The sequence below is a fragment of the Parus major genome, chromosome 1A, assembly GCF_001522545.3.
Source record: "Parus major isolate Abel chromosome 1A, Parus_major1.1, whole genome shotgun sequence".
NCBI lineage: Eukaryota > Metazoa > Chordata > Aves > Passeriformes > Paridae > Parus > Parus major.
This window is the reverse complement of record NC_031773.1, coordinates 29,020,940-29,037,182: the sequence shown is the minus strand read 5'-3', so window position 1 is coordinate 29,037,182 and position 16,243 is coordinate 29,020,940. Positions and strand designations below refer to the sequence as shown.

The window sequence follows — 16,243 nt, the reverse complement described above, 5'->3', positions numbered from 1 at the left end:
AGGACAAAAGAGCGGCCGCCGCCGAGCCCCGACCCCCGCCCCGCCAGCATGAGCAGCGCCGAGATGGGCAAGTTCAACATCTCGCCCGACGAGGACAGCAGCAGCTACAGCTCCAACAGCAACGACTTCAGCTACCCCTACCCCACGAAGCCGGCTGCCATGAAGAGGTGAGGGGGCTCCGGGCGGCAGCAGCCGGGGACCCGGCGGGGCAATCCCTGCGGAAGCACGGGAGTCGCTGCGGCCGGGGACGGGCGCGGCGCTCCGCGCGCTGACACTGGCAGGTGGGGTGGTTCTTTCGGGGTCATCCCATCGGTTTGTCCTTTTCCCTTTGAAATGCATCGGGAAGCGAATATGCGTGTTGCCCGTAAGAGTCACTAATGATGCAATGTTGTTTTGCAGCCACTATGCGGATATTGATCCAGAAAACCAAAATTTTTTGCTCGACTCCAACCTTGGAAAGAAGAAATACGAAACTCAGTATGTAAGTACCCAGCAATGACGTTCTAAATAAACAAACAAAAACGTACTGCCACATTTCTGGGTTTTTTTAGTTCTGAGATGAGTAATAACTTTCTGTTAATTATTACCTATCTCCCTTTCCTCAGCATCCAGGTACTACTTCCTTCGGAATGTCAGTATTTAATCTGAGCAATGCTATTGTGGGTAGTGGCATCCTTGGTCTTTCTTTTGCCATGGCTAACACTGGAATTGCTCTTTTTGTGTAAGTATCTTTTGATTCATCAAAAAACCCCTGTGTTTCTGGTGTGTAAGAATGTGAACCCTGGAAAATATCCAGACATTTCTATAGATGCAGAATTGCATTTTAGGATTTATGGCTTGTTTTATGTTTAAGGATTGTGATATATTCAGAAGAACCTGCAAAAATTAATCAGGTTCACTGCAAGTTCTGCAATCCTCAAAAACATTTTACAGTGAATTTTACTTGACTTAGCTGTAGTTTCTCCATGAATAACTGATAGAATTCCCCTGGAAGTTCTGTTATCCAAGTCCCAATCAGGGATGTGGTCTTGCTTTCCTCAGCTGACATCATTGTGCCTACTGAGTTACAATGTACTTAACCAATAAAGAAATCAGTTTTATTGCTACGCTTTCATTCAGTTCAGGGATATGGTTTCAGTTACACCTATAAAAATTTCTGTCTGCCTGCAAGGGAGGATGTGGAATGACCAGCATATCTTTATTGGCCTGTCTACACTGGCAAAATCTTTGAGGTGTAGGACAGAACTACAGTAATGTTGTTGGAAATGGCATAAGGATACAGTTATGTACGGTGCTTTTAAATGTCCTGGGAAAGAACATTTTTCAGGTATTGGAGGTAGTTCAGCTCATGAGCAATGTAGTATCAGTGACTTGACTGCAAATGAGTATCCATGGATATGTTCAAAGGAACTTTGTGTTTTTATCCTGGAAATAGATCAATGTGCTGAATGCTCAAGAACACATGAAGAGCAATGTTTAGTTCAAAATTTCCCTGACTCTGCTGCCAGATTTCCAGAAAGTAGGTCAGATTTACTTCCAGATGTTTCACAGTGTATCGGGTGGTGCTCAAGTTTGCTGAGGAAACTACCAACGTGTAAAGTTCTGACCTAAAGGATCTGAAGTATATGGTGATTTGTAAATCTTACACTAAGATTTTCATTAGCCTAGATGGTGCTAAACTGAATGAAAGACTTAGCATAAATCTAGAAGAAATACTTAATTTTTCTATACATCAGTTTCATGCTCTAAAGATGTTCTGCAGCACATGAAATATAATCAGTGTAATACACATTAAAATGTCTCTGAGGAGAGGAAAAAAGAGAATGTAAGTTTTTATTTGAACAGATTTGGGGAGATCCTCTTTTCTGAGGAAGAAAAAGTTCAAAACTTTCAATTTAACAATTGGGTGCTGAGGCAATTTAGTTGCTTTTTATTTCCAGGTACTATATTCAGATCTATTTGCATTAGTGCTGTTTCAAAGACAAACTAGCTTGTTACCTTTTAAATGTTGTAGATCGTACAGTTGTGAGGCAGGAAAGCAGTTAATCACAGATGATACTGAGGATTTATGATGACTGAGGGCATTACAGGCATCCCTTAATAACTAGGTTACAGAATCAGATCCAGATGCAGTTGATTAAGGCAGTAAGTTCTTCGAAGACTATGGAGGCACTTGTGTAAGTGCTGTGACTTGTCACTTGTGTCAGCACTAAATAAATGAATAGAACGGTCTGGAAGCCAGAAACAGAGTGAGCTTCAGAATGAGTTTGCTGACTGATCTTGCCTGCGCTGTAGGCAGCCCCATTCCAGGTTAGGACTGAGAGGTGTCTAGGGTCTGTGCTGTTTTAAAGCAGTGTAACCCTGGCACATCTCAGCTGTGCTGTTTCTGCCCAATGGCTGAGTCAAGTCCTAGTTAATCCCTACCCGTCAGAAATAGAGAGGTTTATTTGTGTGCATGCCTTAGTGTTGAATTGGCGCAGTAACATAGGTTTCCTACACAGATCTGTGAACGTTCTCAGATCTTTTTGTTTCCAGTTCTTTGTGCTGCATTTATTAACTTTGCCTACATTAAAAATGACAGATGAGGAAATGTTTTCTGGGAAATGAAGTTTGCCCTTTTTAAGCCATTTTTTATATGCTGATTCTCAGGTTTCCTATTGAGCAAAATGCTTGTATTGGTGTAAGAAAGACCAGGGATTTTTTTTTTTAATGCTTTGTAATTTTCCACTGTGTTCTTCAGCAGCCGAGAAGTCCCCCCTAGCGTGCCACTCCAGGAAGTGCATTTGTTGTGGGAGAGATTTGTTGTTGAGAGATCCGAATTTTAGGTGATGCAAATGTGCTTCTGGAAATAATATGCATTGCCTGTAAAAGCTGTGGGGAAGATAAACAAGCCACTAGCGATTCCCATGTAAGCACATCTGAAGAGTTAACTTTTGAGGAAAGAATTTTTTTTAATGACAGTAGATGTATATTTCCATTTGAAAACACAGCTCTCAATGAGTCTGAATTTTCAGTCCTTTAAAGCTTTTGCAGTTTCATCCTTACATAAAAAAAAAGGACATAACACAGGTTTAAGCTGAAAAGCTGATTTCTTTTATAAGACCAAGAGATAATCTTCACTTCAGCTGTAGTTAGCCTCAACTGTACATTCGATAGGTGCATAACACACTTGAACAGGGACATGGGGACAGGAAGAATACAGTTTCTTACAAGGATGCACCCATTCCCATTGATAATTTATTAAGTTATGTATTATCAAATGTAGCCAAGTATAATATCCTGACACTTGGTGATGCTTATGCCATTTTAGACTGAATAGAATCATTGTTCATTAGAATTTCTTTGTATGCTTCTGAATTGCAGTGTAACATAAAATCCTTTCTACACATAGGATTAATTGGGTTTTCAGAACACACTTTTTCCCATATAATATTATAATATGGGGAATGTTTATATTTGATGCATCGTTATTTAATAGGGTTACAATAAGTTATTTATGGCTATTACAAATGTGCATGTTTTTCTCTCCCCAGAATACTCCTGCTGTTTGTCTCAATATTTTCTTTGTATTCAGTGCATCTTCTTTTGAAGACTGCCAATGAAGGAGGTATGGCAAATTACTGTTTTACAAATATGTAGTATTTGTTTCTTACGGTATCTTTGTGAAATACACCCTTCCAATGGGATATTTTATTTTCTTCTAGGATCCTTATTGTATGAACAGTTGGGAATGAAGGCTTTTGGTATGGCTGGAAAACTTGCTGCTTCTGGATCAATTACAATGCAGAACATTGGAGGTGAGGACAAGATCTTAAAATGTCTGTACTGTCAATAGTAATTGTTCCCTGCTTATTCTTGGAGACTTATTTGTCACACAACATGTGTTCATTAACTGCTTGTGTTCAAGTGAAGTTATGAAACATGTTATGTGATTCTTGCATCATGTGGCATATTCTATATTTGTAATGATCTATGATGTTATTCACCTACAGCTATGTCAAGCTACCTCTTCATAGTGAAATATGAGTTACCATTGGTCATCAAGACATTTATGAACATCGAAGAGACCACAGGGTAGGTGTTAGAACTCCTCATCAGAGAAACTATTAGGAGAAACAAATACGGAGACTGTATATATTTTTATATGAAGACCACGTTCGGTACACCATAGGGTAGCTTCTTATTCAGACAGAGATACAGTAAGTTTTCCCTTCCCCTGAGTGCTTCACTTCATTTAGATCCAGCCTGACCTGGGAAAAGGGTAGAAAAATACAGGTATTGCATCGTGTTGCAGAAAGCTGTTCTGTAAAGAACATCAGGTAAGTGTTAATGTATGTACCAGTCAGTACATACACTTGATAAGGAAAGATAAATGTGATTATGGTTGCTTTTTTTTTTGTTTTGTTTCTTTTTACTTTCTTACTGCATTCAAAATGTTTGGTCTGATTAATTTGGTTTTCTAGTATTAATACTGTAGCAAGTGATTAAATGTAAGACTAAAATGCAGTTATGCAAAGAATATTGTAAGGAGCAGTTCTCAAAAGATACAGAGACTAAACATGGACCTAAACCACAGTTTATATGCCCAAGACTAGAGTGGTAGATGCCTTGCCATCTATTCCTGGAGACACCTTGACTCCAGAGTGGCTTTCCTGCTTGGCTTTAAAAAGAGGATTCATTTTATCTAGCCATATTTTGAGTTCATCATTACAATGGTCTTAGTACAATCAGTGGAGAACCGTGATCCTCTGTAGCGATCAGTTTGGTGCACCTTAGACACATTTTGGGCATCTCCAAAGAACAGTTGATCATATCACTCTGTGTTGAGAGGGTGTGTGAAAACAAGATACCTGAGTTCAGATGGATAGAGTTAAGTGCTATAAATCTCACTCTTCAGAGTTGTACTTCTGTGCCTTGTCCTGAAGTGTCCCAGTCTTGAGAGGGCTGAGCAGCTCAAGACTCCAACTTACACCTAAGCCTGAGTTCAGAAGGTAGGCATTTTTCTGCCATGTTCCCCGAGGGGTTCAAGCAATTTGGTGATGTTCATACAGCTTGCTGATAGATATTGTCATAATAACAGTGCTAGCCATATATTTTTTCATTTTTTTTCTTTTTTTTTTTTTTTTTAATGTACTCAAATACTGCACCTACCCTATTTACTTACTAGTGTTATGTTTACAAATTCTTTGCTGGGAAGGTTCATTTCTCTCCTTTGGCTGAATTCAAGTCCATATTTTTCGATTCTTAAGAGAGCCCCTGGAGTAGCCATTATTTAGAAAGGGGCTCGGAGGCAAATATTTTTAACTGTCCCATCTTCAGTAAAGAATTCAAAACTGGTTGCCATTCAAGAGGGAAAGTTAAAGTCTGTGAATCTCATAGGATACAGCTGCTGCTCTGTGAATCTGGCAGAGAAAATTAAGAAATTGAGATCTGTATCATAAATGTTTTCTTGTTGGCTGGCACTAGGTAGCTGTACACTGATTTAAAGTATTTTCTCAGTGCTCTGGCAATTGTGAACCCCATTTAACTGACTCTCTCCATGCATTGCTTAGGGGAGTCTGGGTGGCTACCATTGGCATGGATTCCACTCTGGAAGCCTGGGGCCTAAAATGTAAGCACTTACCTGTTTAAGTGTCCCAAAATAATGCTTACTGTAAAAGAACTTCTGGAATTCTGAGACAATATTACAAATGCTAGCTCCATTATTAAAATTTGCTTAGCAACTTCTAAAGTACTTGGCTATATTTTAAAACTGCACAATCCCATTCTTTACTCTTCAGGACGGAAAAACTTTGAAGTCCTTGATCTGAAAGTCCTGATGGCCTCTATATGGTATGCACAATAGCAGTGCATGTTCTTGTGATTGTATCAACTGCAAGGAGTTTCTTTGTTGTGATTTCTTTTAAATTTGCCACAAGTCTACTGTAATTTTTAAAAAGACAACAAAAGGGTGTATGGTGTTAATGTCCTATACATCTGAAGTTTCTAAAATACTCCTTTTTTACATCTAGTTATCCCAGGTAAAACTGAGGAAAGAAATGACTACACATTTTCGCATTTACTATGTAAATCCAGAGCAAGTCTGTTAATTATACCATATTTCCATTACTATATAAAAGACTATAACTGAGCAACTGAGTTTGCATATACAAATTTCAAATTAAATTATGTTTACCTAAATAGTATACAGTCCGTTTTAAAATAAATACTGTTCAAATGATATCATAATAGGATGTAAAGTATTAATACTTGGGAATAAATGTGTAACTTAGTGTTACTTTTGTTGCTTAAAGCATATATGATGGTCCTGTAGGACTTTGTTTTTATGTATGTCAAAAAAGATGTTAATCTTCTAATGCTCAAAAATGTTTTGTGAAAAAATAGCTTCTGCTTCTTACAGAAAAAAATGGCAAAAATGTTCTAAAGGAAAAGCTTCTGAAGTTCTTACCATGTTTTCCCTACTGAAAGGGACTAAATGCGCCTCCAAGAGACTCCCAGTGCTTGTTGGAGTTTTCTCAGCCACTGGGCTTGAGCTACTGCCTTACCTTCAGCCCTCACCTGTTTTTCTTTAAGTCCCACAGGGCACCCAACAGAATTCTATTTCCATTAGAAATGGAAACCCTGCTGGGGTCCTGCAATGTTCTAACACATCTGGAGAGTTGGGAACCAGCACTTAAGAAAATTATATTTTTTCTGTGATTGATCCCACTTGACTGTTTTCTAACCAATCATATAATTTTCTGTCTTTTGACTTCCAGATGGTTTTTATTTTTATAAAAGGACACTAAAGGAAAGGCACAATGCAGGTTTGGGGTGAGATAAAAAGTTATTGTAGGGTGTTAGGTCCGTATAGGAAGTTAAATACTGTCATTTGTGATGTCAGGTAGTGCATTTTTTTAAGGAGCTATATGTTGTAGAAGATAAGAGGGAAGACTAAACTGAAAATGTAGTTTTTAAATACCTGATTACTTACAAATATTACCTTTGTTCTACAGAGAATGGTATCTCAATGGTGACTATTTAGTGCTGCTGGTGTCTGTCATCCTCATTCTTCCCCTGTCCCTACTGAAAAATCTAGGTAAGTAGTAGAGGGCAATCAAAATAAAAACCCATTGGAAAATACTGTGGGGAAACATGTTGATACAATACTTGGCTCTAGAAATGCTGTGTGAATTCACAGCTGTCTCCAAACTCATCTCTTGTGACTAATTAGCATTTAGGTAATTGCTGTCAGTCTCCTTGAAGAAAGGGAAAAAAAAATCAAGACAAGTATACTAAATTACAGATGTGTTTGTGGAAAGTGAAAGGACAGCAGGTAGGATGGTTTTAGAACAGAGCTCAACAATAACATTCTGTTTCTGTTCTTATGCCAAAGTTTGACCTATTTTGGTCAATGGTGAAAAATTACAATATTGTTACCATCTATCCTGTAACAGACTTCAAAGAATAGGGCTGCTAAGCCTGGGCAGTATCTTTTCATTGTAGATCCCGAGGACTAACAGAATATTCATACCAGATGCTTTATCTGAAGTGGCTGTAATTCAGTTATATATGTGAATAATTCAGTTAACAGGCTGTTTATTCAGAGAATCCTGTAATGGAACTTCAATAACTGAGAGTCTCGATGTGAATTACTCTCTCAAATTACTGTTTTCTGGAAGCTAAGTATATAAGTAAAAAGAGAAGGAAAAAAGACCAAGTTATCTTGATAGTGCATGCTATTAAAATTAATCCTATATCATTCTTAGTATACAACAATCAATTCATATAGTTGTTGCTGTGGGGTTTTTTAGTTTGCTTCTTTTTCTTGTAAGTTAAAAAGTGTAACATTACAGACACACTGTATGTACAGACCCTAATATGTCTATCAGAACCTTTAGATCTGGGTTGGGATTAGCAGAAAGTCAATGAATAATTAATTTGTCCTGTGTAATGGTAAGGAAAAGACAATCTAAAGAGATCACTTGGCAGAATATGTTTTTTCATAATGTTTTGATTTGAATGGTATTTCAGTTTATTGTATATTAAATTTTTTTTATCTTTCTTGATCACAGGTTATTTGGGCTATACCAGTGGCTTTTCCTTACTTTGCATGGTCTTCTTTCTGATTGTTGTAAGTATAATCTTGAAAACTTCCAGTACTTGTAAAAGTGTGTTTCAAAGTGAAATTATGCACAGTTTCTAAAAATTTTGCATTAGTCAAAGTAATAAACATGTGGCTTTATTTCTAGGTAATTTGGAAGATGTTTCAGATTCCTTGTCCTATGGACAGCGTCGTCATGAACGTGACATTTAATGCAACAGTGGCACCTTTGGTAGATGAAAATATAACAATTGATATGTGCAAGCCAAAATACTTCATCTTCAATTCACAGGTAACTGTCCAAAAATCAGATGCTCTGTTGAAAACAACTGAGAGACTTAAGTATGTAGCAGATAAATTAGGTCATTCTTCCTTCAAGCAGTTGTCCAGTTTTAAAATTGGGATGTGTCAAGACTTTCTGTTCCAGTAGACTTGGGTACTGTTTACCTCTTGCAGACTGGGTATTTTTACATGCCAAATACATAGAAATTAAAAGGAGTTTGAGGTACCTGTTTGAGTGGCAAAAAACAAATCTCCCATTCTACAGCACAGCATTTCTCAAGCTTTCTCAAGGAAGTTAGTGAAGCATTTTAAAAAGTAGATTGCAGAAGAAGATGAAGAAAATTGTAGAAGTGTGCAAATAGGATGTTTGCCTTGTTCCCAGTCACAGATTCTTGACTCGTGAATGCTCCCAATTACAGTGGCAAATCTCCACACATGTGTAATGCTCCATACAGAGTTCAAGATACAATGGCTTAAGCCTGTTAGTTGCTGAACATGATTTTGAATGCAAATACACTCAGCTCAGCATGGACTTCAGTGAAATTTGAGACTATTTGATACCTCAGGGTCTGGGTTTAAGAAAATACAAACTTGTTTTAACTTTTTCTGAAGTTTCCATTGTAAAGAATAGCTGGTCTTGATCACCAAATAAGGCCAAACTGAAGAATCTCCTGATTATTTTGAAAAGTAAATTTCTAATGTCTTTTGAGATACTGAAGAAACGTACTTTTTTTTTTTTCCAGACTGTTTATGCTGTCCCAATCCTAACATTTTCTTTTGTCTGCCATCCTGCAATTCTTCCGATTTATGAAGAACTGAAAGGGTATGTGTTAGATATGTACCTTTAATTTCAGTAAACAATTAAATATAGTATAAAACAGTATGTTCCCACTGCTAACAATGTTACTTTCTCTTTCAGCCGAAGCCGTAAAAGAATGATGAATGTGTCCTACGTATCTTTCTTTGCCATGTTCCTCATGTATTTATTGGCTGCTCTCTTTGGATACTTGACATTCTACGGTGGGTATTGCCTCTCTGCTTTCTTTAAAATTATGTGTGTTCTGTAGACTCACAGCATTATTTTAAAAATAGAACAAGCAAGCATTTATTATGTATTCTAAATATACACTGTTAGTTGGGTTATTGTTTTTTTTTAGCACTTCTATAAGTGCACACCCCGAAGGAGATCAGTAATAGAATTAGGCCCAAGACATAGGAATAAATGGATTAAACCAGGTTCCATGCCTCCAAGTCATTCCTGTGTAAAATGGATACATTCTTACAGGAGCTTTTGAGGCTTCCAATTTATGTTGATGATGTAACTGTAAAATTTGTGTGCAATCTAGAGCAGAAACACATGTTTAAGAAGTATGACAACTAAATCTAGTTAAAATACTGTTTTCTTTATAGGAAAAGTCGAGCCAGAGCTGCTTCACACCTACTCTGCTTACCTGGGTGCTGATGTTCTCCTTCTTATTGTGCGTCTTGCTGTACTTACGGCTGTAACCCTCACTGTACCTGTAGTTATTTTCCCAGTAAGTAATTTTTTTTTTAACACCTCTACTGCTGCAGTCATTTAGCAATTTGGCAACTACTGTTTATTAGTTGAAAAACTGAAGAGTTTTTCTCTTAACTGAAAAAGGAAACTTACTATGATAAACTTCAGAAATTATAGCTATACTGTTAATTCAATAAATAGGTAACATTTACCGAGCAGTAGATACAAATATATTCAGTTACATTGTTTTCCTGGCATGGTTGTATTGGGGAAATAGATTCCCCCTCTATAAAAATACTTTAACTGTTGTATTATCAGCTTAAAAAAAGCCAGCATGTTTTTGTACATACATTGTGGACACGGTCTGGCCATTTATGTGTATGTTGTTGAACAACATCCTTAGATGCTATAGAATTTCCTGGAATTCATTTTTGTTCAAGCCAGATACTTCTTGGTTTTTTTTCTGCATATTACTTTCATCTTTCACCTTCTCTTAAAATCTGAAGCATTCAGGAAAACTGTGTTAAAATACTTGGAAAAGGAAGGTCTAATTCAGGTGGCTTCACTGTCTTCCAAAATGAAGACTCAACTGTCTTTTTTTTTTTTTCCCTTGCCTTCCCAAGATCCGCAGTTCCATTACCCAGCTGCTGTGGGCAGGGAAGGAGTTCAGTTGGTTGCGTCACTGCTCCATTACTGTTGCTCTTCTGGCATTTACCAACGTGCTCGTTATCTTTGTCCCTACTATTCGAGACATCTTTGGATTCATTGGTAAGCATTTTCTTGTCAGATCAAGCAGTCTTTTGCAATTCAGAAAAAGCAGTTCCAGTCTAATTACAGTATGTTTACCTAGTTATGAATATTTATTTCCATGCTTTTTCTCTGCAGGTGCTTCTGCGGCTGCCATGCTGATCTTTATACTTCCTTCTGCCTTCTACATCAAATTAGTGAAGAAGGAACCAATGAAGTCAGTGCAGAAGATTGGGGTACGTATAGACAAATATGTAACTACACTTGCTTTCTAATTCAAAGCAAAAAAAAAAAAAGAATTATCATTTTCATGATTTATAAATTTTGAAGTCCTGGTGAAGGTAGTCGGTGAATTGGTATTTAATGTTACCTTGCATAGTTGTAAGGAGTTGCATAAGAACTCAAAACCAAGGAACTGGCCACCACAAGACTAAGTTTGCTTCAGTGACTTCTCTTGGTCCCTGGCCCCCAATCTCATCAGTAGCTGGGTCATTCTGTTGCTGCTAAGAGCCAGATTTCAACAGAATGCCCTAAGAACTATATTTAAAAAGCCTTAACAGTCTTCAAATATTCTTTTAAGACTCATTTACATAATTTTCCCCGTAAGAGCTCATCTCTGCCAGTTGTTTGGGTTATCTTGATTGTTCTTGGTGCTCTTACTAATCAAAGACGTACTGACTCATAATGCAATCAGACATACTGAGACAGAGTCAAGTTAGCACAGTGGCATAGCCCGACTGGTATCAGCAGGTACATTCATTTCCCTTAGTTGAGGGTGAGGTCTGCTATACTGAAAAAAAATGTACTTCTTGATTTGAGAAAGGACCCCAAAATGAGAAAGATACTTCGCTCCTTGTCATTGATTTGATCTCTTGTCTCTTTTACTTTGTCCTCCATGAGTAGTAGTGTTTGTGTTATGCATGGGTGTGAATTTGTAGGTGTATGTTGTGTTTTACCAGCAGTGTCATAGCAGAATCTGAAATACTTCTTTTATGTTTTCTCTTTCAGGCTTCATTCTTCTTTCTAAGTGGTATACTTGTGATGACTGGGTGTATGACACTGATTATTCTAGACTGGACCCAGAATGTTACATCTGATGGCCATTAACTGCCCTGGTTTAATCTCTATAATACTCCACTTCAAATGCCAGTGTTCACTCAGATACCTACTGAGAATGAAAATGAGCTATTCAGCTTCCTTTAAAAGGCAGATTCTTTGTTGATGGTTCTTCTGATCGTAGAATATCTGAACTCTGTCTTTAAGAAACTATTCTGCATGATGGAAGTGGATATTAACATCAAACCACGTGAGTGTCTGGCTGAAGGAAGTGACAACTTTATTCCATTCCAGAGAATGGACAGAACTCTCTGTAGACTTTTATCAAGCCATGTTTGGCTTTCGTCATTGTTACTTGGATATTTTGTTATTTTACTTGAATGTGCCTAATGGAACCATTTGATGTGAGAAAGAACTCTTTAATTTACAGCAAAGTGTTTAAATAACCAATGAGAGAGCGAGAGAAAGAGAGAAACGCTATTATTTTTTGTACCAAAAATTCTTATGGACCTCAAAAGCACTATTTTGACTTTAAGAAACATTTTTCTAAAAAGAATGAAAAAATAACATAGAAGAGCTCAGAAAAATATTTAATTAGTGTCCTAAATTGAACTCAGTTTGATTTTCTTGATCTCTTCACTCATGTCACTAGTGACAGGACCCAAGGAAAGGGCATGAAGGTGTTTTCACCCGGAGGGTGGCTGGGCACTGGAACAGGCTCCCTGGGGAAGTGCTCACAGCACCAGCCTGACAGAGTGCAAGAAGTGTTTGGACAGTGCTCTCAGGCACCATGGTGTGACTCTTGGGGTGCCCTGTGTATGACCAGGTGTTGGATGTGATGATTGTGATGGGTCCTTTCCCACTCAACATACCTTATGATTCTGTAGAGTCATAATTAGAAGAAATTTTATTTTAAAAATTCTTCTAATGACCAAAACAGAAAATAAGCCAATTCAGATAAAAATTCTCAGATACTAAATGCTTTCCATGAAGTTCCCTTAGAGAAAATACTCCTGAAAATCATTTCAGGGTTTCATAAGTAACTAGAGTTACCAAAAAATGGTGTGGAAACACAAATTTTCAAACTTTAAGAATCCCACCCTTTAGAAAAGGGTGCATTTGAGAAAAGCATAAGTAATCTAAAATTGCAAAGATGGCATTGACATTTCCCTTCTTGAGGTACTCAGTAGTGCAATTGAGTAAAACAGGGTTTGGGATTTTTGCTTTTTGGGTTTTTTTTTTTCCTGTTGTAGATAGAAACTGAATGGCATATGGAGCATATGATGCCATTAATACAAAACTCCCTCCTCAAGTTCCCTTTATTAATAAGGTCCATTGTCAGTTGTAACAATGTTTGTTGGGATTTTTTTCTATCCAATCTATCTTGAAACACTCTGTAGGAAAACAAAAAAGTCCTAATGTAGTCTTCTAGTTGTATAATATTCAAAAACTGTACAGTATTTCTCAAATTCCTCATCCGTTATTGGATTTTGAATTACTTGACTATTCTGTTTCTGAGTCAAATCCACAAAATAACTGCACCAATACGTCATGCTTGGTACCAACTCTCTTCACATACGCAACTGGGATTCCTCTTCCAATTTATACTGTATAGTAGTATTAAAAATAACCTCATAGGCTGGATAGTCATCTCATACTTGTTTGCTTCAGAAATAGCTAAGTTTCTAAGGAGCCCTAGCTGATGAGACAGGTGCTGTATGGTTGTGATGAGCTATTTTGTTTCTAGTGCATGTTTGCTCTTTCATTCTTGTCCCAGGTTGAAGAGAGGTAACATTTGTATAACAGCGTACTTGGCTTACAGAGGTTCTCAAACACAGCAATATTGGGTACAAAAGCCTAGATAGAGATTATTAATGAAATAGTCATGGCAATGTGGTCGGTCAACTGTCTTCATCTGACACAATGTTTTAAAAATCTGATTTGTGAAATCCCACTCATTGTGTCAGAGAGACCAAGTAAAGGCCTGTAATCCATTGGTTAAACAGTGCCTGAGATTTTTTTGCTCTTTTAGAATTAATCAGAAATTAATCTAAACAATAATCACCATTTGGCAGACGATGTCAAACTCTGCCCAGCCATTTAAAATCTATGGAAAAACAACTGCAGGTATTTTGTATTGATACTTCTGCATGACTGTAAGTACTGGTCACTAAGACTATAGTGTAAAACTGTAATGACAAGTTAGATTCCTCATGTGTTATTTGTAATATTAATTCGGTGGTACTCAACTGGCAATTAATGATCCTGGAGTCAGCACTGACTAACGCTCCGTAGGTACTTCTCTGCCTCAGGTACTGTACATCCATGGCTAACTATTCCATGTTACCTGATCTCCACAGAAGTGCTGAGCACGTGCCTCCTCAGTACTTTGGCAGCTTTTCTTCTTCCTCTGCAAATGCGCAAAGATGGAAGAGGATTAAAATGTTGTCTACCTTTGAGCAATTTGTAGCACATAAGGGATGAAGTGCTTCCCTTGCATTTAAAAAGAGGAAAGAAAGTGAGAAATCTCCTCCTTTCTCACAGCAACCCTAGAAGAGGAAGGAGTTGTGAGAAGTTACTACAGATTCCTTCTTTGTAGTAGGGGAAGGGAAGGAGATTTTTGTGGTGACACCTCATAGTGTATTGTACATGTCACTAATTCTCTGAATGTAGCAATTTCCAGATTATACATTATGTGTTATATAATTTGATGACTGACTCTCCACCTGCAACAGTTGAGTTCCACTTGGCTGGGTCGATTTCCAACATGTGATTTTTTTAATTATTATTTTTTTCCAAACCTGTCTGTTTAAAGTTACCTACATTACAAACCACCTAAAAGAGCAGCTTCAGTATTAAACCACTGTTCTGTCACCTCAGTTAGACATTACTGTCTTCCATGATATTTCAGTCATAAATGTAACATGTTATTTATAAAACATTAATCCATTAAAACTAAAACTATTTTTCAATATTTATGATAGTCTATGTACATAAATTGTATGTGTGTACATACTGTAAGTATAATGTATATAATGTAGGTTTGGAGTCCAGGATTTATGTATATATTCCTCTCTCATTACTGATTGTTACATCATTTCAAGGAGTTGTCCATGTTGTACATCTGTGTAACAGCTGTCAAAGGAAAGAGCCTTTTTCAACAAAGTGTAATGCTTACAGAGATGAAAGAAGTGTGTTACGCCTAAGGTGTGTAAGAAAACACTAAGATTGTATTTATTACAAATGTATATGTTGCAATAAACACAGGAATCACTTGGGTCCATAGAAAGCATTGTTCAGGTTCATGTATACTTTCTCTCTAAAATTTACCATGGATGTTACGATTTCCTGAATGCAGCAAGTTCACCACCTCTGCGATCTGACGCTCGTTAGTTCGGCCGCCAGGTTCGGGCATCCCGCGGTACATCCGTGTACATATGTAAATACCCGCCTTACTGGGAGGGGCCAACAGCCTAGCTAGGGTTGCTGGCTAGACTGGTGGCCAGCAACACAGTTTCAATGAAACATTGTATGTTTGTTTTAACTGAAATAAATAAATAGATAATCCTAAACAAGGGCGTGATGTTTTTCTTGGGGGAGGCATCTGGAGGATTTTCTTTAGAGGTGATGCTAAAAGTGTACTTTTAATTTCATGCATAATTAACATATTTAACACTTTCTAGGAAAGGGGTGAGGGAACGGCATACAACTACATCCATGACTTAGGACACTACAAGGGTAAAAGAGAACAGGTCTGGACATGAGATAAAATTCTACAAGGAACCTGCATTAAGTAATTTCTTTCATGGAAAAGGCATAGCTGGAGACAAGACCCAATGTGTTAGATCTTGTCTAAGTGTAATAAGTGAGTCTTGTTAAAATCCTGTGCCACTTTCCTTCATTTGAGTCTCCAGTAGAACAACTGCTTATGTAAAAAATTACAAAACTGGTATGCCTGGTTTGCTTCCATTTTGGAAACTGGATACAAAACAAATGTATCATATAAATCTGTATCGCATCCTATAAATGAATATCTGTCCCACATACTCTGATTTGGTTGGGAGATGCTGGAGTTGTAACTCTGTGTCATGTGTACAGCAAAACACTATACAAAAGCAATACTTAAGAAGGATAGTTAAAAGCTTTGAAATCAGGAAATCCTCAATTAAGGTTGCATTAATTACAAGATTGCAAAGTGTTTTTTTCCTGGAATCCTCTTTAAGTAGCTGCTCATTATTTTATTTTTTTTAAGATGCTTTCTGTGTGTTCACAGTGTTTGTGTTCGCCCAAAATCCAAATGCCATCCTGATGAGGGATGAATGCCTTCATTCCTTTCTAGTTCTCATTTAGTGTCATGTTTGTGAAACAGAATTACTCATTTTCACAGTGTTTGCAGGCCTTTAAAAAGGTGTTAATCAGTAAACAGCTCTGGGGACCTGGAGCATGGAGAGGAAGCACTGTGGCACAGCCATGTATTTGAGTCCATTTAATGTCCTCCACTTACTTAATGGTGATCATTCTTGGAACAAGAACCCTAAGCACCAAGGTGGCCATTTGGAAAGGGTGTCTCATAAGCT

The 16,243-nt window shown here is 37.4% G+C and overlaps 1 protein-coding gene across 2 annotated transcripts; it reads left to right on the top strand.

The window, feature by feature from the left end:
- Positions 1 to 6: 6 nt before the first annotated feature.
- On the top strand, positions 7 to 15,238 carry SLC38A2 (solute carrier family 38 member 2). Of its 2 annotated transcripts, XM_015628819.1 has the most exons (15): positions 49 to 167; positions 400 to 481; positions 606 to 721; positions 3,534 to 3,607; positions 3,705 to 3,797; positions 3,993 to 4,074; positions 6,996 to 7,078; positions 8,055 to 8,113; positions 8,232 to 8,375; positions 9,109 to 9,188; positions 9,285 to 9,385; positions 9,776 to 9,900; positions 10,487 to 10,631; positions 10,749 to 10,846; positions 11,619 to 15,238. In XM_015628819.1, exons 1-15 carry the CDS (start codon positions 49 to 51, stop codon positions 11,715 to 11,717), a joined length of 1,500 nt encoding a protein of 499 aa, XP_015484305.1. In that variant the 3' UTR covers positions 11,718 to 15,238. The 2 variants fall into 2 exon arrangements, with proteins under 2 accessions (XP_015484304.1, XP_015484305.1); XM_015628818.1 differs by having other exon boundaries at positions 7 to 167; positions 10,487 to 10,846.
- The last annotated feature ends 1,005 nt before the right edge of the window (positions 15,239 to 16,243 follow it).

What these genes read in the sequence shown, in the direction of transcription:
- SLC38A2 (XM_015628818.1), top strand. Translation starts at nt 49, where the DNA reads ATGAGCAGCGCCGAGATGGGCAAGTTCAACATCTCGCCCGACGAGGAC. An exon ending in GTCCCTACTGAAAAATCTAG is followed by an intron (nt 7,079 to 8,054) that starts GTAAGTAGTAGA and finishes TCTTGATCACAG; the next exon opens with GTTATTTGGGCTATACCAGT. An exon ending in ATTTATGAAGAACTGAAAGG is followed by an intron (nt 9,189 to 9,284) that starts GTATGTGTTAGA and finishes TTTCTCTTTCAG; the next exon opens with CCGAAGCCGTAAAAGAATGA.